Source organism: Egretta garzetta, unplaced genomic scaffold, assembly GCF_000687185.1.
Source record: "Egretta garzetta isolate BGI_Z169 unplaced genomic scaffold, ASM68718v1 scaffold18, whole genome shotgun sequence".
Taxonomy (NCBI): Eukaryota; Metazoa; Chordata; class Aves; order Pelecaniformes; family Ardeidae; genus Egretta; species Egretta garzetta.
Genome location: NW_009260616.1, coordinates 7,061,238 through 7,086,880, shown reverse-complemented (window position 1 = coordinate 7,086,880; position 25,643 = coordinate 7,061,238). Strand labels below are relative to the sequence as shown.

The window sequence follows — 25,643 nt, the reverse complement described above, 5'->3', positions numbered from 1 at the left end:
GCTGTGGATACTGGAAGAGTTGCAACCTGCACCTCCAGCCCAGGCTCAGTAGGATCTAGTCCCAGGTCTTCTGACATTGGAGGGAATCCTGTGCTGGAAGGCTTTTCATATGGCCAATTTCAGGGAAGGTTTGCACTGCAAAATTAAGATCAATTTTTTTAAAAAAAGAACAAACTGTTAAAGGGAAATGGGGGAAATGGTCTTTCTGCTTTTATCCTTGTTCTTTTTCCACCTCCTGAATAGTTTTCCTTCCCTTCTCGTCTCCCAGGCCATTATTTTTTTTTTTTTTTTTTTTTTAATTTTTAAAATGAACACCGTTTTCATCTTACATCAAAAGTACCCAACTCCTCTTTCAAAGACTATTTTCTAGGCATAGTCTCCCCACCAGGAGAGGGGGGCAAATATCACCATAAATCAACCAGCAACAGGTATCTGTAGCAAAATGCAATCGAAGACATCGGCAACCACAGAAAATCCATTCACACACCTGTAAATTGCAAATCAGCTCCAAAGACAGACAAGCCGCCCTCTTCACTGCATAGACACCTATTCCATCTACAACCGAAGTGCACATTTCAATAAAGCTTGGAGTCAATAATTGCAAAAAAAAGGGATCTGCAAGATCAGATGTTTGGTACAGACCATACAAAAGCAGAGACAGACGAAAAGAATCAACCGCTATAGAAACCGGATTTACACAATCCATTAAAGATTTCATGGGACTGAGAAAGCAAGCTACCTGGGGTGGAAATACCCTGTTAAAATTCATCTGAGTACAGAGCACATCTTTTACTAGGACAGAAGTGCTGTATCAGATCCATGCTGTTCAAACAGGGACACAGTTCAACATACCTCCACAAAAGGTTCCTCCTGGTGAGGTCTGGCATAGTAAAGAATTCGAATATTCAAAGGCATTTGTTTCCCTTTCATCGTCTACCAGTTTATTTTACAGTATCCACTACACTTCCCTGCTCTAGTGGTAAGAGCTCTTGCCCACAAGCATGACAGATGGCTACTGCCCGTGGCACGCTGTGATAAAGTTGCTTATATGCTTCTCTACAATTGCAGTTTCTGTTTCCCCACAAGGGAGAGTGAAACACAGTAATCATGCCCAAATTTGGACTTTCAGTAGAGATTTCCCGGCAGACCTACTTCAAATTTGTAAAGCTTGAATATATTACAAATAAGGGACACACCTTTAAGAAGCTGATTCCAGCTAATTCTTCTGCCAATATATATTTAAATAAAACAATGAGAGAAAAACTCCCAGTGTGGCCAGATCTCTCTCACATCTGTTCTTCGGATCACTGGCCCTCCTACTTCATTTCGGCTTTATGAAAATGGCATGCAAATAACAACTGAACAGTGAAATCTAGTGCACTATATGACTGCACTGAGCTCTGAGCAAAACAAGGAATGCAGACTTTTTTTTTTTCATCTTGCAGTTCACAAAGCACCAACATTAAGAAACTACAAAACTGTAAAAATAAAAGTTATTTGGGATTAGAGGTGACATTGCTACATTTCAAATGACAAGCCCTGCTTCCAAGCTCCAATTTTGAATAGGACAACATACGTTGAAAATAGAAGCGCTTAAAAAAAAAAAAAAAAAAAAAAAAAAGGACAATAAAATTTTTTAAAAACAAGTTTATCTTTACAACAAAGAATCAGATCACTTTTTAAATCACTATAAGGATATTTCCCACTTAGGGATTTATCTGTTTTCTGTTTTTTTTAATTTAACCCATATCCTTAGCATAGCAAGTGCTTCAGCATTCAGAAATATCATTGAAAAATGTGTGTGAGCTTACTTCCCTTAGAAACTAGGGTTTGTATGCACAAGAGGTGGACAGATAACAAACACAGGCATGCCAAGTAATTGAAACAGATTGCAAAAACCCCCATATGAAAAAGCCAAAGTCAAAATCTTACAACCAGTATTCAAACAGGACTGCTGCGTGCACCTGAGAAGCAAGTCACATCACAGCATACCAATCCATTTCAACCAGCACAGAGGAGTGTCTGTTGTGTACGCGTACATATACATTTCAGAGGGGTTTTTTGCAGCACGTAAATACAACACACATATAGCAATGCTGACAACATACTCTCTAGTTTTGCAAAAGGCTAACATCACATAACCAAAAATGTTTACAAAACTTCTGCTGGTTGCACACTGCAGAGCTCCCAGTTGTTTGTCTGCTCTTTCTAGGGAGAGAAGAAGGGAGGACTGAAGGAATATGGGTACATTTGTGAGACAGATACAAGCCTTGAGGAGACTTCTATATGAAGCAGCAAGCATTATAAAGAAACATCATAAAAATCATCAAAATAGCAAGTGCTGAGATTCTTTACAGGGGATGCACACTTGATACGCACATGCTTCATACAATAGCTGAAAGCACTCACCTCCCAGCTTTTAGTAGTGGGCTCACTGAAGAAGTTGTCTATCATGTCAAGCTCCTCCTTTTCTACCACGACAAAACCTTGCTCTTTGGCATCCTTCCCATATATTTCTGGTGACCACTGAACAAAAAATGTGTACAAGTGATCCACCCTGTAAACAGAAGAGGAGGAGACAACCATTGTGCAGTAGTCCACAAACACAGCACTGTCAAGTAGCACTGAGGTTTTGCCCAATGACAAAGAAGGGACAACCACACAAATAGGATACCAGCGTACTCCCACCCTGGCGAACCACACAAGGCAAGAGCTCCTTCCACCTAGCAGCCTGAAGCATTTCCAGGTTTCTCTGCTTTCCATCCCCACAGCATTTTTTCCCTCCCTTTGCTACAAACACAGCCAAAGCATCAGGGAAAAACTAAGTGGCTTGTCCAGTTCTACGCAATTTGGTATTAAAACAACAAATTGTTTGGTATCAGATCATGCTCACAAAAATTAAGTTCATAAAACCCCTCACTTAAATTATGTCGCTTGACCTCCTGCATAAACCAAGCCATCAGATATCATCAGTAAAGTCTATGCCACATTTCTAGCTGCCCTCTAAAAGTTATAGACACTCACCACAAAACAATTCTTCATTCTGTTAGCATAATGAAAATAAGCAGTTACTGACAGCTTTGCTAATGATATAGTACCAGCAGTGCATGCAATTCCATAAATGTAGTCAGGTCTCAATCACTGTCTTTAAAGAGATGTTCTTTGACAGCATCCATAACAAACAGTGAAACAATTTCTAAAGAAGGCATTTATGTAGTATATTAAAGTTAAAATGAACGCATGCAATTCCAAACAGGAATATGATAGTGGATCTACTGTACAAGAAGTTGAATTGCCAGAAAAAAACAAAAAAAAAAAAAAATCAAACCCCAATTAAAGAGGGCAGATAGAAAGATAGTAAGTACTTATGACACTGGATCTTTCTCCATTTATTTACCAGAAAGTTTTGCCCAGCAATTCCTTGATCAATACAAGCCAAGAGAAAACTTGGAGAAATTTAGACATTTCCCCCCTATTATTTCAAGTTACTTGGATTCATATATATATGAACAAATAATCTTAAAACACCATTTCAGCACTGTTGGATTCTGTTCAGGGTCACTAGTATAATTCCAGAGATGCTTCCAATCCAGTCTACATATTTTGTTCTACACTCCTACCAACGAGGGGGGTTGGACTAGATGATCTCCTGAGGTCCCTTCCAACCCTTACGATTCTGTGATTCTGTGAGGGCTAGAGTCTGATGTCAGTTCTAACTGCATAAACTGACAGTCCTGAAACTGTTGTCTGCTCATGACAGCTACACTAATTCACAGTCAAAGTGAGATATTTGGAGGGGCTTGACTCACTTTGGCCTCAAGAAATTTGGATCCAATTTCCACTGCCCTCAGAAAGAATAAAAGATTGACTTCGCTTCATCATGGAAATGGCCTCTTAACCATGAATAAGGAACAAATTAGCATTGCCATCAGTTTTTTTCTCTTCTTTGCACATTCACAAACACCTCTGCAGTACACGGCTAATAGATGTTCTAGCAGAGTTTTAATTTTTGTTATCAAATAAGAACTGTACCTGTGAAAAATTTTTAATATATATAGCCAAATATGGTTTTAGATCATCCTAATTTTGCAAACACCCAACCCTAGCTCCTGAGGCATCAGCAGCCTCCCCTTCATAAAGAACAAGTAAGATAGCTAATGTTGATATCAAAGTAAAAATTTTAGCTGCTGTTCATTCCTCTACAGCAACACACACACACACGCAAGAGATCAAGGTAGTACTGTGCAAGCAATCAGTCTTTGGGATAGTTCTTGTCAATAATGGCCTGTAAAAGGCTAAAAGAGGGTCACGCTCCTATTGCCAAGTGTTCCCCCTTTCTTTGTGAGAAGCCACGTGATTGCTTAGAAGTTTGCATAGATCTAAAACCAGTGAACTATGGAAGGCACTTCTAAAAGCTGTATCATCTCATTTTAGTCAAGACCTTTTCTTGTAACTGCAGAAGTTTTCTGACATCAAAAGGTGCCACTCACCATGCCCTGTTTCTCTTCACTTGCTCACACAGGCTTCAGAAAGAGCAGTATGATCATCTCTTTGCTAACTAATGTGAGGTTTAACTGAGACATTTAACTTGAGCACTGTGTATTCTATGTGGAGCAGTCCTAGTCTGGAAAGCTAATGACTTGATTCCTACAAATCCTTATGGAAGAACAATACAACTAGCAGTCACTGCTTTCTGGCTAAGATCAGTTTGAAACCATGTTCATGCAGGTGGGCGGAGGAGAGCAGCATCCTCTCATCTCAGAACTGCAGAACATATTTAGGTTGTAAGGCACCTCTGGACATCATCTAGGCCAACTTCTATTTATAATAGAGCTAACTTCCAACTTAGAGGAGGTTGCACAGTCTTGTCCATTTGCAGTTATGAAAATCTCCAGAGATTCCCCAACCTCTCTATGCAACCTGTTCCATTCATAACTAGCCTCGTGTTGTTTTTTTCTTCAATCTAATCACAATTTCATCTGATGCACGCAGCACATGATCCAAGAAAGGTCTGGCACCATCCTACTTTTTTTTTTTTTCTTCTCCCTCTTTTCCCACCGGCCCCCACCTTTTTTAAACCACGTGTCCAAAAGGAAGAAGGGAAAACCACCACCCAGATTGTTGGCTATGCTCTTCCTTACACAGGCCAGCAAGAAGTGAAGCCTTCATTACCACAAAGGCACACCACTGACCTATGCCGAGTTTGCTCTCAACTTCCCCAGCTCCTTTTCTGCAGAACTGCTCCCCAGGCCACCCGTCCCCAGACTGTACCACAGCAGGGGCTGCTCCACCCCAGGTGCACAACTTTGCATTTACATTTTCTGAACTTCCTGATGTTTCTGTCAGCCCACTCCTTTGTGTTGAGGTCCCTCTAAACAGCAGTCCTGCCTTCCAATATATGAACGCTCCCCAGATTTGGCATCATCCCCCCAAATGACAAAGGGGTATTCTGTCCCAATGTCCATGTTGCTGATAAAGGCATTAAACAGTATCAGTCCCCAAGGAATTCCATTTGCACCTGTCTGCCACTCAGACTAGCTATCAGCCCTTTAAGCCCAATGGTTCAGTCAGTTTTTCACCCACGTGGTAGCCTACCTGTCCAGGTCACACCTCTCCAATTTGGCTATAAGGATATTATGGGAGATTGTGTTGAAAGTCTTACTAAGATCATGGTAAAAAAATAATCACTCGCTCTTCCTTTGTACACAGAGCTAGCCATCTCAAACAGAAAAGTTATCTGTCTGGTAGAACAACAATTTGCCCTTGGTAAATCTACAATAGTTGTTCCTGATCACTTCTTGCCCTCCATGTGCTTGGAAACGGTGTCCGTAAGGACGTGCTTCATAATCTTCCCAGGGACTGAGGTGAAGCTGACTGCCCTGTGCTCCCACAGGTCCTCCTCGATTTTTCTGCAGATGGTCGCAATATTTGTGCTTCCAATTATTACGGACCTCTCCCAATGATCATAACCTTTTGAAGGATGATAGAAAGCAGCCTTATAATAACATCAACCACCTTCCTCAGTACACTCAGAATATTTCCTGTCAGGCCTCACGGACCTGTATGTGCTCGGTTTATTTAAGTAGTCCATAACTAAGTTTTCCTCTACCATGGACAGATGTTAAATAAATCCAGACACTCCAGATTTAAGAAACAGCAGCATAAAATGAGAAATTGGTGACTGTAGAAGTGAGGTCATTCTGAAAGGGGATGCAGAGCATCCCTTCTCTGTTAATAAAATTACAACATTACACTATGGTGCTATTTCGAAGCTACCAAACTGAAAAAAATTTGAGACAGTTTTTAAATCGAAAAAACACTGCTTGAGGAACACTCTTACAGCAACTTGACAGCTGCGAGGAAATCCATCCTAGAACTCAATAGCTGTTTTGGTGATCACATGCTTATGAGTGTGTCATGCACTAACAGAGAAACATTAATAAATCATAAAATACTTTGAAAGGAGCAACTTCAGAAACCTGAAGTTAATCACTCCAGAAAGAAATTATTCAAAAGGAACAGGAAAGATAACAGGAAATTAAAAAAAAAAAAAACACCAAAAAACCAAACAACCAAACCCCACCCCACAACCAACCTAGGAGACACAAATCAAAAATGAAACACCAGTTGAGGGATGCCCCCCCAGCAGTAGCCAGATCAAAAGGAAAGTGAGTATGGCTATAAATATGTTCACAGTAACACACACACACACAGAGCACAAAACAAATGTAAAACCAAAAGTTTATAGTGAAGGATATAAATTCAGTAGAAAACTAATTTTGGAGACTGCAAAACGTGACATAGAGATCATCACAGCAAAGTGATAAAATCAGTGTAAGACAAAAGCTTCATGGAGTATTTATGCCACTGCATTGCTTAGTAAACTGGGCACAATCAGGTGCGTGAATGCGTCTGAACAGAGGAGTACACGCTAAAGAACAGTGAGCAGAGGCTGTGCTAGCAGGATGGTACGTTACCCTTCGGAGAGGGACCCTAGAGACCTGGGATAACAGCTCTGAATTTTGGAGCAAGAGCTCTGCAACAGCACACTGATGGCAATACTTGGTGGGATCCTTGAATGTACCAAGAAAGTAACATTCAGCAGAAGGAATGAGATTGTGTTTAGTTTGGTGTTTGGCACTTTGGTGACCACTGCTGGAATACTCTGTCCATCTCTGGTGCACCATTCCCAAGTCATCTTAAGCGTTACAGCTTAGATGCAAAATCAACTGCTGTACAGCAAGAGGCAAGAAGAGTTATTTAGCTTACAGGAGCAATACCCTGTGATAGCCTACATTAAGAGGAACTGAATCCTGGTAATACAGACACAACCACAACCAGGGACTGGAAGCCAGGAAAACTGAAGTAGGTAGATAGTGCACTGAAAAAGAGCAAAGGCAATTATCAACAAAACACACCAACTTGGCAAGTTACACTCGATTCTTGAGAAGGAACTGTAAATTATTTTTCTTCTAGAAGATATACTTTAATTTAGCAGGTCCCAAACTGACATCATCACCAGCACCATTTCTGTTGATATGGCGATAATATCTGATTTCTTCAAGGGCAGAGGCAAATCAGTTTTCCATAAATGAGTGTCTTCAAGTCAGTCACAGGTGGGAGGGGGACTACTTCTAAATTTATGTGTTTGGGTAGTGGGAGAGGGATTGTGCATCCTGTGATACATGTACAAAGTCTTTAAGTCCAACCACAGCTCCTGGCCTAGAAACAGGAATTAATTCAGAGGAGTCCTACAACTTTATTATAAACATGCCTGACTAGATGATGACCCTTCATTAATCTTACGAGGGCTAAGGTATCGTAAGCCTTCATATGCTTATATGAACTTATATTAACTTACATGAGCCCTCATTATAAGATATTAAGCTATAGATACAATGAGCTTTTCATAGGTTTGACCTGTATAGTTTGGTATCTTATTTACCAGGAGTCTAGGAGTACTCACTCTATTTGTAGAAGACTAATTCAAAAGGAGTCTAAATCTAAGCTTTATGCTACCTATTCCATTCCATTAACAGAAGCATGGAAGAGCGATCCTTCAGCATAAGGACCATCTTAATCACCATCCCTTTATGCAAAGCCCTGCACAAGTGCACAGAAGCATCACATAGGTATTGACTCCAGCTAGTTGTGCCACCAAGTTCTTCCAGATCTCAGCTTCAGCCATATTAACTCCAGGGTGTTACGCACTAGATACTAACAGGGGCCACAACCAAGCAACATCTTGCCCTACAAAAGAAAACCCCACAGAAACAGTAACAAAAACCAAAGCAAAACTCGACCAACTCCCCAAACCAAACAAAAAAAAAAAAAAAAAAAAAAAAAAAAAAAAAAAAAAATAAAAATCAACAAGGCAGGAAGCTAAGCCTGAAAGAGAGAAGCAAGGCTCAACCCGTTACTTTTCCTCCCTGAAAATCTGCCTGCTCTCAAAAAAGAAACTTCAAAAAACCCCCAGATTACCTCTCAGCAGCATGATCTCAGTGCAGTGTCTTTTACATCAGTATCAATGCAAATTATACATTCATAAACCAAACCTGTCTGCCAAATTTATATTGTAGATAATTGATGAGATTTACTTCTTGATTGAGGAACTAGTCAATGCTAAAATGAGGAAATTATTTGTTAGGACACATGTTTATAAACAAAGAAATTCTGCATTACTATCTCTGTCCCAGTGCAAGGCATTTTCCCATGCAAGACCTTGAGGAAATCTGTGGCACAATTACTGACCTAACACTACTCAAAATCCAGTAGGCTAGAAAAATCTACATACCATTTAAACATAAATCCACGTAGTAAGAGCACGCACAGACTTACCCTCTAATACTGTAAGCTATACCCATTGCAAGACTTCTCAGCAAAAGAATCGATCCCTCTATTAGTATCCAAAACCATGGGTGCCTCTCTGCTCAGCTGAACCCTACAAGAACCTGCCCTAGACTGAGTAATCTGTAGGAGTCTGTATATAAGATAACTCGAGATGTCCATCTCCCCTGTTACGTGTCCAGGCGAGCACCGCCGTGATCAAGCAGGCAGTGCAAAGCAGCCCTATAGTCACTGATTAACTCAAACCACGCTGCGCGGGTCACAGGGTGACGCACGCCAGGACACTCTCGGCACCCGGGAAGCCATGTAGGAAGAAAAAAAAAAAACCACAAAAGGCAAACAAGACTTAAGACTTATTGACAGCCTTTATAAAGAATACCAGCCTAACAGTCTTCTCTCTGTATTAATAATGTTTCCAGAGGTTCCCGTTGAAACAAAACAAAAAAAAAAAACCAAAAAGAAAAAAAAAATAATTTAAAAGGTAAGTACGTCTCCCTGCCCAATGCAGCGTTCCCGCAGCTTGCCAAGGCCAGGAAAGCAGCAGCAGTCTGCAGACGGATGAGCAGCTCTGCTGGGAGCAGCAGGCTACGGGGCCCAGGCTGAAAGTGAAGCCGTTTTCGCAACTGACAACAGAAACTGTTGTAGCAGCAAACACTAAGAGATCATGGAAAAAATGTAATTAAATAAAATCAGAGGAAGATTTAACTTACACAGTGATTATAGACATGCACATCAACTTCTTCACAATCTCAATCCAGGTTTGGTTTGCTTTTTTTTTTACAAAACATTAAAATGCTGCACAAGCTACTGTGACTGCACTGGAGAGAAAGCATTTTATTTATGCTGTCTTATGGCCAATGAGGTGAGAGCAGTATTCTTGACATTTTCAGACATACACATAAATTGCATGCCAAATATTTTTAAACTTAGTAAATTATTTTGATACATTGTATCAAAAATACATTGCAAAACTATCCCAAATGACCTACTGTCCATGGCACTCTAGATGCAACACTGATAATTATACACCATGCAATACTGGTGCAAGAAGATCAATAGTGCGTAGGAAGTGATGCATTTTGCTTTGGGAAGGCATCCGAGAGTTTGGAGAGAACACTGACTTGTTAGGCAAAGACATGTCTTCCATTAATACGAAGGATTGGGTCTCACATTTAATTTTTCTCCGAAGTTCTACATGATCTTTTATGCACCTCTGTGGTGTTAGAACAGGCATGTTTAGCATGAAATAGCTCCAAAATGACCCAATCTTATACTATATTCACCACTGATTTTGATCAAGATCTGAACAGCAGCCCCGACAGCAAAGATCTGGCCTGGCAGCCAGCACAGCCGAGTGCTGCTGCAACAGCTCACTGCAGAAATTACATTTTCCTCATTCTAAAAACTGAAGTATAAACCAGTTGTCAACACTTCAGTTTATACATGGATTAGGTCCCCTCACTAATCAGAAAACTTATGCTCATAAAATGACAAGTAAAGAAGCTGTTTTCCAAGTTTGTGGTAAGAAGCTTAATAGATTTACCTGTTGCACAGAGCAACAATCAGAGACGACCTCAGTTCAGCTCAGCAGCTTTATTCAACATTAGATACACTATCCCCAAAGCAGTAACCAACCTTGTGTTATATTACAGCATCTCTCCAACTCCTTGAAGTATTTACTCACACTTCAACCCAGAATTTTCTGAACCTGCCCTTTTGCAATCCGTGAGGAGCCAAGGACTGGGTTCAGCAAATAGCAAGCAAACTAAAAGCTATCTTCAGCTACACTCCCGATGGCCACATTCCGGCTGGATTAAACCTCTCCCCCTCCTCCCCTGTGTCAGCAATTTCCACACTAATGGTCTGATCAACACACTAATTTCTAAAATACAAGAAATAAACACTTAAATCAATACACGTGCTACAAATTTGAAAATAAAATTAAATATTCTGAAAAATTATTAAAGAAAAAAATTAACTGCATTTTAAAGAGACACCTCTGAGACGGATCACAAATTCAGATTCTTCCTTCCTGGTATCTAGTTAACCAAAAGTGTGATCACCAATTTCCCTATTTTGATTCATCAACTGGAGAGTTGCTCTAGCTGCCTTCTAGCAAGGAGAGACCATGGATTTGATTCCTCACAGCCAGTGAAAATTCTTCAGTGATTTATGTGGAAAATCACAGGCCTTCACTTTTTTTTTTTTTTGCTATAGTATTATTTATGTATACATAGACACCTACAGGCACATAAAACATTTAAGTGGATTTTATTGGGAAGGAAGGGACATTTTTTATGGGCCTGAAGGCAGAAATAGCCACACCCGTTCAGTTAGGAGTGTCTCGCTTTTCCACATCATGCCCTTTACTCATGTGAAATACCTATTTTTTAGCACAGGCTCCTCAGTGGATTCCTTGCCTCTCTTGCCACTGCTCCCCTCTTCCCTTTTCCCTCACTTCCCAGACTACGGTCAAAATCCAAATCATCCCCCAGTGCTTTTATCACACTAGCTGCACGTACATCCCTCTTTTCATTTTCCAAGTGGCACCTGATCCGTTCTTCCTTCTGACTGGGAGCCATATTAGACCAGCAACAAACACTGCCTTGTCTCACTGGCATGCAATGAAACAAGGGCATCCCTCTCCTCATCTCAGCGTCCTTGCTGCATTTCACACCTTAGACCACATACAGAAAGTCAGCTTCGACTCTAGAAAGCACTACACACTTAAAAAAAAAAAATAAGAGAGAAACACATTTTCCTGCTATGTACTGCAGCTTACCTTTCCCGAGGAACAGCAAACCAGTACTCTGGTTGCTTTATCTTTTTACTGTACTGTTGAGACATGGTGGTGCTCTGAGAGGCAAAGGACTTTCTCATGGGCTTGCCTACTTTAATGCACAGAAACATTGGAGGAGTCTTGCTCTTCTCCTCTTTTGAAGGAAGTATATCTGAATGAGAGATAAAAGAAATGGGCTGCTTACAGGAAAGTACAAATACTGCAGCTGATAAAACACCATCACAAAGATTAACAATCTCGTGGCAAAGGAGTACTTAGAGGCACCCTACACAGAATTAAACCTGACATGTCATTCAATAGCAAAACTGGTTTAATAAATCCTTGTTTATCCTAAACTGTGGCCATTTATTCTCATTTTGTCACAGCCTGTATCCCCCTCAGCTGTACAGCAATGTACAGAATAGCCCTGTAAAACAAACCAGGAAGATGATCAGGCTGGGTGCAAACCACAACATGAAGCAGGCAAGTAAAGGGGACAGTGTTTGGCTGGGTCCAAGAAACCCATCCCGTCAAAGGGTAACCCTGCACATATCCCGATCAGTTCATCAACTCTGATGCTCATACAGCCATACAAACGCTTTTTGTCTGCACAAGACAGGGTCAAGCATAAGAGTGGTTTAAGTTCATTAAATTGCTAGTGCAACAACAAAAAAAATGCCTATTGAACTATAGCCTCAATCACACTGAAGTTGCTTCATTCATTTTAGGAGTAAGCATACAGCCATTTCTTTTTCTTTCCCAATGAGAACAATCATCAAATACAACTAGCAAGATATAAACCCTTCCAAAATAAAGGAAAAATCATTTTAAGAATAGCTGTTTTTAAAATAAAGACTTCTACTCTAATCATCCCCTACCACCGGACATGAAATCAAGGGTACGTCCACTGGTTCATTAAACCACCAAGAGAAGAGGATCAGCGCTCCAGGATGGACCACTGCTTAGAGGCACTGGGATGTAGTAGAAACAGTATTGTGTGTACACGTTATCTAAACTGAGACTTCATTTTGTTACATGCTTTCCAATAACAGCCTGAATTTTACCTGTAACAGCCCAATAACCAATCAGGACCAAATGATCAGTCAGTAAGACTCTACATGTACTCCCATTTATCTCTTCTTTAAGGGTTTCCATAGATGAAAGATGCAAACAGCGTCAAGAATACTTTGTTAGTCCCTTCATAGCAAGGCACTTCTACTTTGGATACTATCAGAAATACACTGACTGACTTCACTGAAACAACGGAATTTACCAATACAGAGTGACAATTCCTAGGCCTGTAAAGTATCCCTATCAATACTGCAACTGGATGACATTTCACTGTCCTCAAAGCCAGTAAACAGAGGTGAAGATTATATAAAGAGTGATCACTGAATATGGAAAGAGCACACAAGCTGCTTATCAAACTAGAAGCTTAGGGAATTTGAAGGTATATTTTTCTTCTAAATAGCAGATGATATAAAAATATAATTGTCCTGGGTTTGGCTGGGATAGATTTGGTTTTCCTCCTAGTAGCTGGCATAGTGCTGTGTTTTGGATTTAGTACTAAAAGAATGTTGATAACAGCCTGATTGTTTTAGTTGTTGCTGGGTAGTGCTTACACCAGTCAAGGACCTTCCAGCTTCCCATGCACTTCCCGATGCACAAGAAGCTGGGAGGGGGCACAGCCAGGACAGCTGACCCCACTGGCCGAAGGGCTATTCCAGACCGTATGATGTCATGCTCGGGGGGAGTTGGCCGGGGGACAGCGATTGCTGCTGGGGATGGGACGGGCATCAGTCAGCAGGTGGTGAGCAACTGCATTGTGCATCACTTGTTTTGTATATTTTGTATATTCTCTTAGCATTATTATTATTGTTGTTATTTTCTTCTATTAAACTGTCTTTATCTCAACCCACAGGTTTCACTTTTTTCTGATTCTCTCCCCCACCCCACTGAGGAAGGGGGGGAGTGGGCGAGCAGCTGTGTGCTGTTCAGCTCCCTGCCAGGTTAAACCACAACAATAATATACAAGAGCAAGAAAAAAGACCAGGTATTACAGAAAGAGGAAATTTAGAGCAGAAGGCTATCAATTCAAAGGTTACCGTCATAATGCTGTCCAAGTCTCAGAGGAAACAAGGATAACCAGAGACCTACCTTCAATTGGCACTTGAATTTTCTGCAGCAGCCACAGTCTGATTTCTGATTGATTGTCTAACTGTGATTCTTGACAGGTCTTGTCTATAGCTGGTACTAATGAAGAGTCCACAGACTCTTTCAGATCCTTTTCCTCTGCTGCTGCTGAGCTGATTTCTAATGAAGGTGCTTTCCTTTCACCACAGCAGGACTCAAGCTCCATACTTTTAACTGTATGGACTTCATTAGCATGGGACTTTGAACAGCTAAGTGTAAGGTCTATGCCAATTGCTTTATTGTTTTCACCTTTCTGGATTTCAGCCTTGTGTAAATCTTCAGATGACTGAGACCCATTCCCATCTTTATTGAGGTAAAATTCAATAAGTTTATCTTTCTCTATCTCTTTCTTAGTGTCCAGTGCAGTCTCCACCTTACCTGTCGGGGAACTGACACATTTGTTTACTTCTGGAATAACATCTTGCTTTTCACACAGCTCTAAGTCTAAGTCAGCTTTAGGTTCAACACTGTCCTTTTTTTCCAAGGAATCAACTGTCAAGTGCTCCTGGACTTCTGTAGTGGGTTTGGTTACCTGCTGCTTAGTTCTCCCCAACTCCCTGGGGTCAGCCAGCAAGCCTTCCATTACTGAGATTTTCCTGTCCAACCTTCTATCCATATGAGATGACAACTTTTCCAGCTCAATGAAGTCATCCTCTCCTTCTCCCAAAAGGGATTTTTCTCTGGTTTTGACATCTGAAACATTTTTTTCGCCAGAAGGCTCTGTGGCGCATCGATCCGCAGCAAACTTTTCCAAATGTTCAGTGGCAGTGATGTTGTTGGGAAACTCCAGTGACTTTGACTTGATTGAGCCTGCACTCTCAGATGACTGAAGAACTTCAAAATCAGCAGACTTTTCCTTATCTGAAGGCTTTATTTGTTTGGCACCCAGAGCAATGGATGGATCCCCATTCTGCTGCCTCTTTTCCTTGCTAAGGGATTTGAATTTGCTGAAAGGATTGAGATCTTTCTCAGAGGACAGGTCTTCCCATTCTCCTGGCCTGTACAGAGGACAAAGATCCTTTGGTATGTCACTGTCAGGAAAAATGATGGATGTACATAGGATGTTAAAAGCAAAATGGGAACAGAAAAAAAAAATGGAAAAGAAAAAATAAATAATATACCAACTTAACTTAAGCTCTGAAACTCAACATTACTTTCTCCAAAGTAAACATACATAAGTGGAAATACGTGACTTTAAAGAAAATGAAGAAAAATGCGGAAAGGATAATACCGAAATAAAAAGAGTAAACCACTTGGCAGAATATGCCACATGGGTGAAGAAATGGTATGCATGTAATAACAATGTGCAAGTCATCAGAAGTTCAGTAACCAAAAACCACAGGACATGTACTTAGCTGCTGGAATTTCATTCATACCATATTAATATTGTTATTTTCCACACCTGACAGGTTAACTTCCACAACCATCCATGCTTCCCCAGTCAGTACAAATATATTTTTGAGAAGAAAGCAAACTGGAGGTAAGCCGTACCCTGTTTGAACACGTTTACTGCAAAACAGTAACAGGCAACAGAGTTGGGTTTCTTCCCTTTTATTTTTCTCCCTTACTCAAATGTACTGTTTGAATGCAGACTTCCCCAAAGATTTTTTTTTAAAGCAGGACAATCAGAAAAGATTTCAAAACAGACAATTCTTAAAAACTTAACAGCATACAATTTAAGCTCTTCATTACTGCTAAAAAGTCTGAGGTGAAGGAGAATACAAGATTCTCACCACTTAAAGTTACTAAGAAGTTACTAGACACTCTAGTAATGAGCATAACATAAATACCTGGCAAGTTTTTCTTGAAATGAGAAAACGGAGGGAAGTACGTGAATTTAACTGATCGAAGAGGTGTTGCCTATGCATAGTCCAGGCACTGCTTATGCATTTGTTCTAAACAAGGTTTAGGACAAAACCTTGCTTAGAACAAATGCGTAAGTAGTGCCTAGACTATGCATGAACGAAAGCAGCCCACCCCAGAAAATCTATTATATATTATAAATGCAAACTATCAATGCAATTCTGGTTCTGAAGTGGAAGTATTCCATAGATTGGTATTTCTGTGAGTACTGAAGATGGCAGTTAAGGTGCTGTTATCTTCAAAACTTTAAAATACTCCTCTCAGAACAGTCCTGGTAATACAACAAATTGTTCAAATCTAACCCGCTTCACTTCCACTAAAATAACCCCAGAGACGGGCCAGTGGAAGAGCTCGACCATGGCATGCCACCGTTGCTTTTAATTACTGATTTTTACTGGTCTGCTTTGCACTTTGTTTCTCATATTCATGACCCATTTCTCTTTACTGCCACTGAAGTGTTCTAACAAGAAAGCAGAAGAACGGTACAAGTGAATAATTCCTTTGTTGGCACTTTTCTTCGCCAATTTGTTTTAGTCTGCTGCATTAAAACTCTTCCCTTCCCCTTCCCCTCCACCCTTTTCCATGACCTTTACTGAAAATCTGTAAACATAAGTTCAGGGAAGAACACTCCTTACGATGGCAATGCGTCTTTAATCTTCATGTGAGAGATGTCATTGTAGAGAGCTATTGAGACAACCTCCTCCATGGGGCAGATGAGCCCATATTCTTCACAGCCATTCTCAATTACCAGAGGATCAGACTTATGTGGGTCAAACATGATATTGTTTGGAGTTACTATCATGACTCCTCCAACTACACCCTAAAATAAGAGAAGGAAGAGTTAGCACATCACACATAATTCACTTATCATTTGGCGTTGGATTTTAGGCTACTATCCTAAAAAGAAAAACCTCTCTCCTGCCTCTTTATACCCCATCATGCCAACGTCTGCTAACAAAACATTTTGGTTTCCAATTGCATCAAGTCAGACATTGTAAGGAGAATAAAGAGATTGCTTAGTGACACCCAAATTCCTGGCTGATAAGGAAAAACATCTGAACTATTCAACTTTCATTGCTGGCTGCTACAAGCTCAAACTGCAGGTTGTTAATCAATCTCAGACAAAATAGGTTAGTGGATTAAAAAAAAAAAAAAAGTACCACCATTTTATTCTAGATGCAGCCACCTTCAGACGATACATGAATTTATATGCAACCGGCACACCTGAAGGCAGTCTTACTCATGGAAATGTCAAGGTTACTATGCTACGCTACATTACAGTTCCCCTTGATCGACTCTTCCAGAGGTACACGCAAAAAGCTTCTATATATAGTGACCTGACATGAAACAGTTTCTCCCTGATCTAGGAGCAGCTTCTACCACTGAGCCAAGCATATTTTGCACAGCTGTAAAAGACACATTTAATTCTTCAAAATGTGCTCTAGCCATGGATTTGATAAGAGGCTGCATCAGCCATTATTCAGCATCCAGCCTATGGCAACTGACCATTTTTCAAGGTTTAAAAAGGATATTTCCAATTGTCTTACTCCTTCACCCTCTCTTGCAGGCGAGCCACAAAATTCACCAGACAAACTCAGAATCTGTGCATAAATCATGACATCTGACATATAAGAGCCACGGATCAACAGGAATGACCTACACTGTAGATCCTATTAATTATCCAAGGTCATCTGCAAGGCAAGCCAAGGAAGGCTAACAAATAGGCAGGTAAATGACCACAAGCTTGGTTTGGGGGGGGGTGGGGTTTGTTTGTGGGTTTTTTTTTTTTAAATCAGGGAGATGCCAAGCTGATGGCTTGGCACTGACAAGCGAGTACAAGTGTGCCTGCTCCTTTGTAAAGCAAAGTCTGTACATATTTCCCATTTGCTTCTCCTGTATGACTCACGTACACACGCCTGATCTCTGTTTGGATGAAAGAATCAAAATCCAGTGCAGATGCTTCTCCCACAGGTGTGTAACTGTATTTAGCCAGAAGAGCGATACATCAGTTGGCTGTACTTCCTACCCAGCCACTGCAGGAAGCAAGGCAACAAGGGATTTTAGCTACACTGGGCAAATAAGCCATCCCACTTTTAATCTGACTGCAAATTACTTTTTCAGTCATGCAGCCATAAAATTGGCAGTCCGTATCCTCTGCAACTAGCAAACATCACATAACAAAGAGACATTTGCATGCAAGACATCAAGTAGACCTCGATTACTTTCTACAAAATACCAGACTGAAAAATTGCAGAGTGGTTAAATACAATCTACATCCACTTGATGCAAAAAGAAGTCAAAAACTGTAGGTGTAAACACATCCACCTAACAAAAGTCAGGACGAAGGGAAAAATATGTTTAAACTACAATAGTTAGCATCTACAGTATTATAAATTCCAGAGAATTTGAAAATTCAAACATGCAAACATCCAACTGAAACCAGTGTCAGCAAGAGTAGATATATCAAAGTAGACGGTTAAAGAAGACAGTGTCTTGCAACCTTGAGAAGAAAAGAGGGTTAAAATACTGCTCGAGATTTGTGCCTTTGCTGCTAAAACAGCTGCTGGAAAATTTAGGGTTGTAGTCCCAGTGGGAACACATATGTTACACTAACACTTGCAAGAAAAAGAGAGGAAAGGTTATCATGCAATATTTATTTTTTATTAGGGCTTACATGACATTCATTAGCAAGTGCAGAAGCGACATGGACATATTTGGAAACACTGCTCTGGAAACAGTTAAAATTTAGCTTAAAGTCATAAATGAAATAGATAGGCATGTCTTCCCCTCCACCCTTTTCCATGACCTTTACTGAAAATCTGTAAACATAAGTTCAGGGAAGAACACTCCTTACGATGGCAATGCGTCTTTAATCTTCATGTGAGAGATGTCATTGTAGAGAGCTATTGAGACAACCTCCTCCATGGGGCAGATGAGCCCATATTCTTCACAGCCATTCTCAATTACCAGAGGATCAGACTTATGTGGGTCAAACATGATATTGTTTGGAGTTACTATCATGACTCCTCCAACTACACCCTAAAATAAGAGAAGGAAGAGTTAGCACATCACACATAATTCACTTATCATTTGGCGTTGGATTTTAGGCTACTATCCTAAAAAGAAAAACCTCTCTCCTGCCTCTTTATACCCCATCATGCCAACGTCTGCTAACAAAACATTTTGGTTTCCAATTGCATCAAGTCAGATATTGTAAGGAGAATAAAGAGATTGCTTAGTGACACCCAAATTCCTGGCTGATAAGGAAAAACATCTGAACTATTCAACTTTCATTGCTGGCTGCTACAAGCTCAAACTGCAGGTTGTTAATCAATCTCAGACAAAATAGGTTAGTGGATTAAAAAAAAAAAAAGTACCACCATTTTATTCTAGATGCAGCCACCTTCAGACGATACATGAATTTATATGCAACCGGCACACCTGAAGGCAGTCTTACTCATGGAAATGTCAAGGTTACTATGCTACGCTACATTACAGTTCCCCTTGATCGACTCTTCCAGAGGTACACGCAAAAAGCTTCTATATATAGTGACCTGACATGAAACAGTTTCTCCCTGATCTAGGAGCAGCTTCTACCACTGAGCCAAGCATATTTTGCACAGCTGTAAAAGACACATTTAATTCTTCAAAATGTGCTCTAGCCATGGATTTGATAAGAGGCTGCATCAGCCATTATTCAGCATCCAGCCTATGGCAACTGACCATTTTTCAAGGTTTAAAAAGGATATTTCCAATTGTCTTACTCCTTCACCCTCTCTTGCAGGCGAGCCACAAAATTCACCAGACAAACTCAGAATCTGTGCATAAATCATGACATCTGACAAATAAGAGCCACGGATCAACAGGAATGACCTACACTGTAGATCCTATTAATTATCCAAGGTCATCTGCAAGGCAAGCCAAGGAAGGCTAACAAATAGGCAGGTAAATGACCACAAGCTTGGTTTGGGGGGGGGTGGGGTTTGTTTGTGGGTTTTTTTTTTTTAAATCAGGGAGATGCCAAGCTGATGGCTTGGCACTGACAAGCGAGTACAAGTGTGCCTGCTCCTTTGTAAAGCAAAGTCTGTACATATTTCCCATTTGCTTCTCCTGTATGACTCACGTACTAAATCAGGGAGATGCCAAGCTGATGGCTTGGCACTGACAAGCGAGTACAAGTGTGCCTGCTCCTTTGTAAAGCAAAGTCTGTACATATTTCCCATTTGCTTCTCCTGTATGACTCACGTACACACGCCTGATCTCTGTTTGGATGAAAGAATCAAAATCCAGTGCAGATGCTTCTCCCACAGGTGTGTAACTGTATTTAGCCAGAAGAGCGATACATCAGTTGGCTGTACTTCCTACCCAGCCACTGCAGGAAGCAAGGCAACAAGGGATTTTAGCTACACTGGGCAAATAAGCCATCCCACTTTTAATCTGACTGCAAATTACTTTTTCAGTCATGCAGCCATAAAATTGGCAGTCCGTATCCTCTGCAACTAGCAAACATCACATAACAAAGAGACATTTGCATGCAAGACATCAAGTAGACCTCGATTACTTTCTACAAAATACCAGACTGAAAAATTGCAGAGTGGTTAAATACAATCTACATCCACTTGATGCAAAAAGAAGTCAAAAACTGTAGGTGTAAACACATCCACCTAACAAAAGTCAGGACGAAGGGAAAAATATGTTTAAACTACAATAGTTAGCATCTACAGTATTATAAATTCCAGAGAATTTGAAAATTCAAACATGCAAACATCCAACTGAAACCAGTGTCAGCAAGAGTAGATATATCAAAGTAGACGGTTAAAGAAGACAGTGTCTTGCAACCTTGAGAAGAAAAGAGGGTTAAAATACTGCTCGAGATTTGTGCCTTTGCTGCTAAAACAGCTGCTGGAAAATTTAGGGTTGTAGTCCCAGTGGGAACACATATGTTACACTAACACTTGCAAGAAAAAGAGAGGAAAGGTTATCATGCAATATTTATTTTTTATTAGGGCTTACATGACATTCATTAGCAAGTGCAGAAGCGACATGGACATATTTGGAAACACTGCTCTGGAAACAGTTAAAATTTAGCTTAAAGTCATAAATGAAATAGATAGGCATGTGCTCATTTTATAAAGCTGTTGCACAATTTGATGGAACTGGACAACTAATCCTGACACGCCATAATTCTAAAGTGCAGTTTTCTTTATATATTTAGCAATACACTCTTAAACAGATAATTCTGGTAAGACATGGTAAGGGAATGAAAATGGGTAGAACAGCTATTCTTTCATCAAGCAATTACCACAACGGATTATCAATGGAAAGAACAAAATGATACAGCATATTACCATGGTACCAATAAACACAGCCATGACAGATAAAGCCACCATAACATTTACATTCTTAACAAATGTGGAGCGCGTTTGACTATCCCAGTATTCATCTCTCGCTTATCCAAACAGATTTTGCTTTTAAAGAATCTCAAACAATGCCTAAAAGCCAGGTTCCACCTACCTTACCATCTGTGAAGTAACGACAATTCATTTTTAAAAATTTGACAACCACAGGCTCATCCTCTTCTGAAGTAGAGGACAGGACTCTCTCAACTGGTTTGAAGGCCTTTCTTGCCAAATCAGCATCCTTAAAAAACAAAAAATTCAGCGCAGAGCAACAGGATCAGAATCACATACATTTAGATTTTGGGCAACTAAAAGGCCAGGATCAACGAACTATTTTCCTTTTGCTTAAGGAAGAAAAGTGGTGCTCATGTATGTATGTATGTGCACTTCCTGCAGTATCCTGTATGGAAGAAAAACCTTGTAACATTACAAAACACCTCCATACAAAAGACAGGCAAGAAATTAAAAAATGCCAAGGCAAGTCAGCTCACCAAATTTCAATGAGGTACTCTCATTAAGAGAGGGCCAGTCCTGCCACCTTATCTACACTGAAGACCTCTGCACACAGTGCACTGATGTGATTCCCCATGCAGGTGGCACAGAGGCATAAGACTAAGGTTAAACACAGTTACTCACTCCAGGCTTCTCTCCTCTTTCCTTTTCATTAGTTATGGATTTCAAATGTCTCATCGCTTTAACATCAGCAGGTGGACAGCTAAACTCCCTAAAGCTACTAAAATCATCATGGCCAAACACCCTTCTGAAAGATCAGCTATGCCAAGGCCTTTCACAAAGATTAAATCCATCAGTCTTGTCTATATAAGTCCAATCTATATATGTGTACCACCATAATACGCTCAACTAGAAAGAAACTGACTGCTCAGACTAAACAGCCTCCGTACTCAAGGATCCCCAATACAGGATTAAGGCTCTGGACTGCAGAGCAGTATAGAAATATCTAGGGTGAAACAGCAAATAATTAATCATATTTAACTTTCTATTATTTAAAAACTATTCACTACAACATTTTCAATTGCTTTGATAGACTCTGGACCCAGCTGAACTTGTACTGGCTTTCTATGCTCAGACAATTCCCTTAATTTAGAACATTTTAAAGAGATGGTAAATTTTGTAGTACAGCAAATTAAAATTAGTGTTACTCAATACGCTGCACAGGTCTGAACTGTAACCTCAAAAAAATGCTACTGACACAGCCTTGAATCTCAGCTTCAGAATCAGAAATTATTTTGTGAGTTTAAGACCAGTAAACCAATGTTTGACTTACAGGGAGTTTATCATATTCAGCATCTGACGATGAAGGAGAAACAGGAGCACCAGGACTGAAAGAAGACAGCCTCGCAGCGCTTGTTTCTGGCACAAAGAGAATCTAAATACAAACACATACATCAAAACAGTAAGACACAGGCTTAAAAATGTTATTCGCTATAAATACTATATACTAGAAAGACAACCCAATATTGATCACTTGTGATTGCAATGCATTCCCAGGTTGTCTAGCAACTATCGCAACTACAAAACAAGTAACTGTAAATGACTATTAACAGTCATTAACTTGTAACAGCACACTCTGGTCCAAAGAGAAGGCCATTGCTGAAGGTGGGGGTTTTTAGTGCTAGAAGTTTATAAAGCTTCGGTATAGGTTGCCCGTTTCCAAAAACATACTTGCATCTCCAAATTTAAGAAAAAAATTCTTTATATGAACCAGCATTTTAGCATCATGTACTACATTTAAAAGAAAAAAAAACCAAAACCAAAAAACCCTTACACTAACACAAGTGTATATAAAAATATAATGCTTTGGTTGATTTTTACATTCCCTCACAGTGAACATCCCAGATTTGTAGTACAGCAGTACTAAAATTGCAGTACAGCTTTGGACCTCCACCCCAAATAAAAACACAGAGTCATTTGTTGCATGTGTCAGAGAAAAGAAAGATACTTCTAAAGTTAAAAAAAAAAAAAATAATCACAGTTTAGTTTTAAACTAAAAATGTTGAGGAAAAATAAAACCATTTTGCTTATCCCAGCTTTTGTATTCTGGGTATTCTTCAGCAAGTCACACCATCTCTTTGTGTCTCAGTTTCCCTATCTGCAAACCAGGACACTTCAATCTCTTCATGTCCATGAAGCAGAAGTAGAGATCTGCTTTTCATGAACCAGGTTTTAACCTTCACATTTGTCTCTGTATTACTTGACTCTCCCAAAACCAGTCTATCTCCATTCATTTCTTATCTCACAGCAGACTGACTCATCTCCAAAATAATGACAAAATGCCATTTCAGATACTGTATCTAACTCCCTAATTTTTTAATGTATTATATATTGCATTGATGTAGGCTTTCCAAGAATTCAGCTCTCTTGCAACAACTATATTACCCTCTTGAGCTTTATGACAGCAAATTAATAACAAAAATCAGATATGGTGATTACAAAGTTGTCACGTAGTCATCCACTCCCCCCCGCCCCCAAATTCCAGGTAATGATCTAGTGAGCTCCCCTTCGAGGGATTTAAGTTACTGCCCATTATCCTTGTATCCAAGTACCTAAAAGATGTGTGAAAGTAGTAAATAGCTTTTAAGTACATAGCAAATAATCACATTTCAGGTATAAAAAAACCAAAAAAAATTTACCTGGCCTGGCACAATCGTCTGCGTGAAAAGCTTATTGAGCTCCACGAGCTTGTTTGGGGTGATGTTAAACTTTAATGCTATGCTGTTTATGGTGTCTTGATTTCCAGCCTGAAGAAAGAGTTGAAGCTTAAGATACTATAGTGAACACATTCATCACACCAACTGAACTAAAACCATCTAACAGATTGTTTGCAGGGAATAGATCTGATTATCTCAACACACCCTTTGTTTAATAGCTTATGTGATAAGCCAGTATCAATAAAAGGAAAAAATATTCTCTCATACTAGACAAAATGCAGAGGTGTTACACATGTCCCTCTCTTTCTCATAAAACCTGAAAGCAGCACCTTACTTAGAACTGGTTTGGCAAGTGGGGGAAGGACACACACTGGAAAGTTCATTACACCCTCAGCAGTTGCAGCACGTCAGGCATTTGTGCTCTTTCCAGCTGGGACACTCGCCTTCCACAGTCGCTCTGTGTGATGGAGGGTGGGGTTCAGGGACCTGGCCGGCTCACACAGAGACTTTCTGGGCAGAGCCAGTCCTCTGAGCCGCTGCAGCAGCACACTGCCACCCTGCTCCAGCTTAAAGAGGTCTCACATCATCTCAGGAGCAAGCACAGGCCAACCACCTGATGATCTAAGCAACACTGTGGAAAGGAAGTATTTTTCAGAATAACAAAGCCGATGATTCTACGAAAAGAGCCATGGTGCCAAAGTAATCATAGGACTGGCAGCTGTGAGAAGAGGCAGAGGACCCGGGTTGAGCAGTGGTTCAGGACACAAGCCTAGCTCTTCCCACGCAACTGTATTTGGAGCAATCCCTATTGATATAGGTACACACTGCAGCCAGTATTCACTTAGTGCTTTCAGTTCTGTGTCACTGGCTCCCTCTCAACCTCAGCAACTCCACTCTCAAAAACCAGACATGAACAAAACACACACCAATACTTACAGTATATTCTATGGTACCATGGGGTTTCTGAGAAACCATTTTTTTCTCTTTCTTTTCATTGGTTTTGTTCTGATTGTCATCTAAAGAGAAAAAAAAATATTCAAGTAATTGACTTTCAAGATGTTTGCCTATAAACATGCTTCAAAAGATATTTAAAGGATGTGCACAAATTGCAGCTGTGAACAGGTTCAAGAGGGCACATAAAAAAATATCTCTTAGGCCTTAAAATTGCATTGCAAGGCAAGCAAAACTTCATCAAGAACAGCAGGTGTAGTAATCATTCCGGGACTCTGCAAGAGTAATGTATACGTGATACCGTAGCAATACAGAACTGCTCCCAGGTTTTTCTCCGTGATTCCTACACAATTCAGCTGTTGGATACAAGCACTTTCTGTAACAAGCTACTATCAAGGCTGAGGCAGAAACCAGCAGATGAATGTACACACTGATACTGCATCAGTACAACCACAACAAATACTGATTAATCAACACTTCACCTCCAGTACGTTAAACACTATTTAAAACTCTGAAGGTAAAAGTATGCTGAGAGTCCTGCAAAAGGTGCACGCACACAGTATACAGACAAGTATCAGAAAGCATAAAGCTTATTCTGAACACATTTTCCATCAGCTACAGTACACAAAAATCATTGCAACTGCCAAAACCCTTGCAAGACCCAAAAGGCGCATGTGAGCTCTCAGGAGCATCAGCAGAGTAGCTATTTCCAGTTCTTTCCACAGCAGGGGGTTGGCAAAGCCAAGAATCAGGGAAGATGCCTGCTGCCCAGCCAACCCCAGCTCCCTGAAAGCAACGCTGGCCCCAAGGGCTCACCCTCTGCACCCCAAGCCCAGACCCACATACCTGGTGGGGACGAGGGTGGCACGCAGCCCCAGCTCCAGGAGCGGGGCCGGGGCGCAGAGAGGCTGCGCATGGCTGCCCCACTCGCCCCCCCCGCTC

General features: G+C 40.4%; 1 protein-coding gene across 1 annotated transcript in view; it reads right to left on the bottom strand.

The window, feature by feature from the left end:
* NCOA7 (nuclear receptor coactivator 7) overlaps positions 1-25,643 on the bottom strand; it is a 102,156-nt gene that overhangs the window by 6,004 nt on the left and 70,509 nt on the right. The window contains 8 exon segments of the mRNA XM_009645251.2: positions 2,410-2,557; positions 11,630-11,798; positions 13,784-14,850; positions 18,537-18,721; positions 21,197-21,322; positions 22,367-22,468; positions 23,733-23,840; positions 24,687-24,766. Coding sequence (XP_009643546.1) covers positions 2,410-2,557; positions 11,630-11,798; positions 13,784-14,850; positions 18,537-18,721; positions 21,197-21,322; positions 22,367-22,468; positions 23,733-23,840; positions 24,687-24,766 — 1,985 coding nt within the window.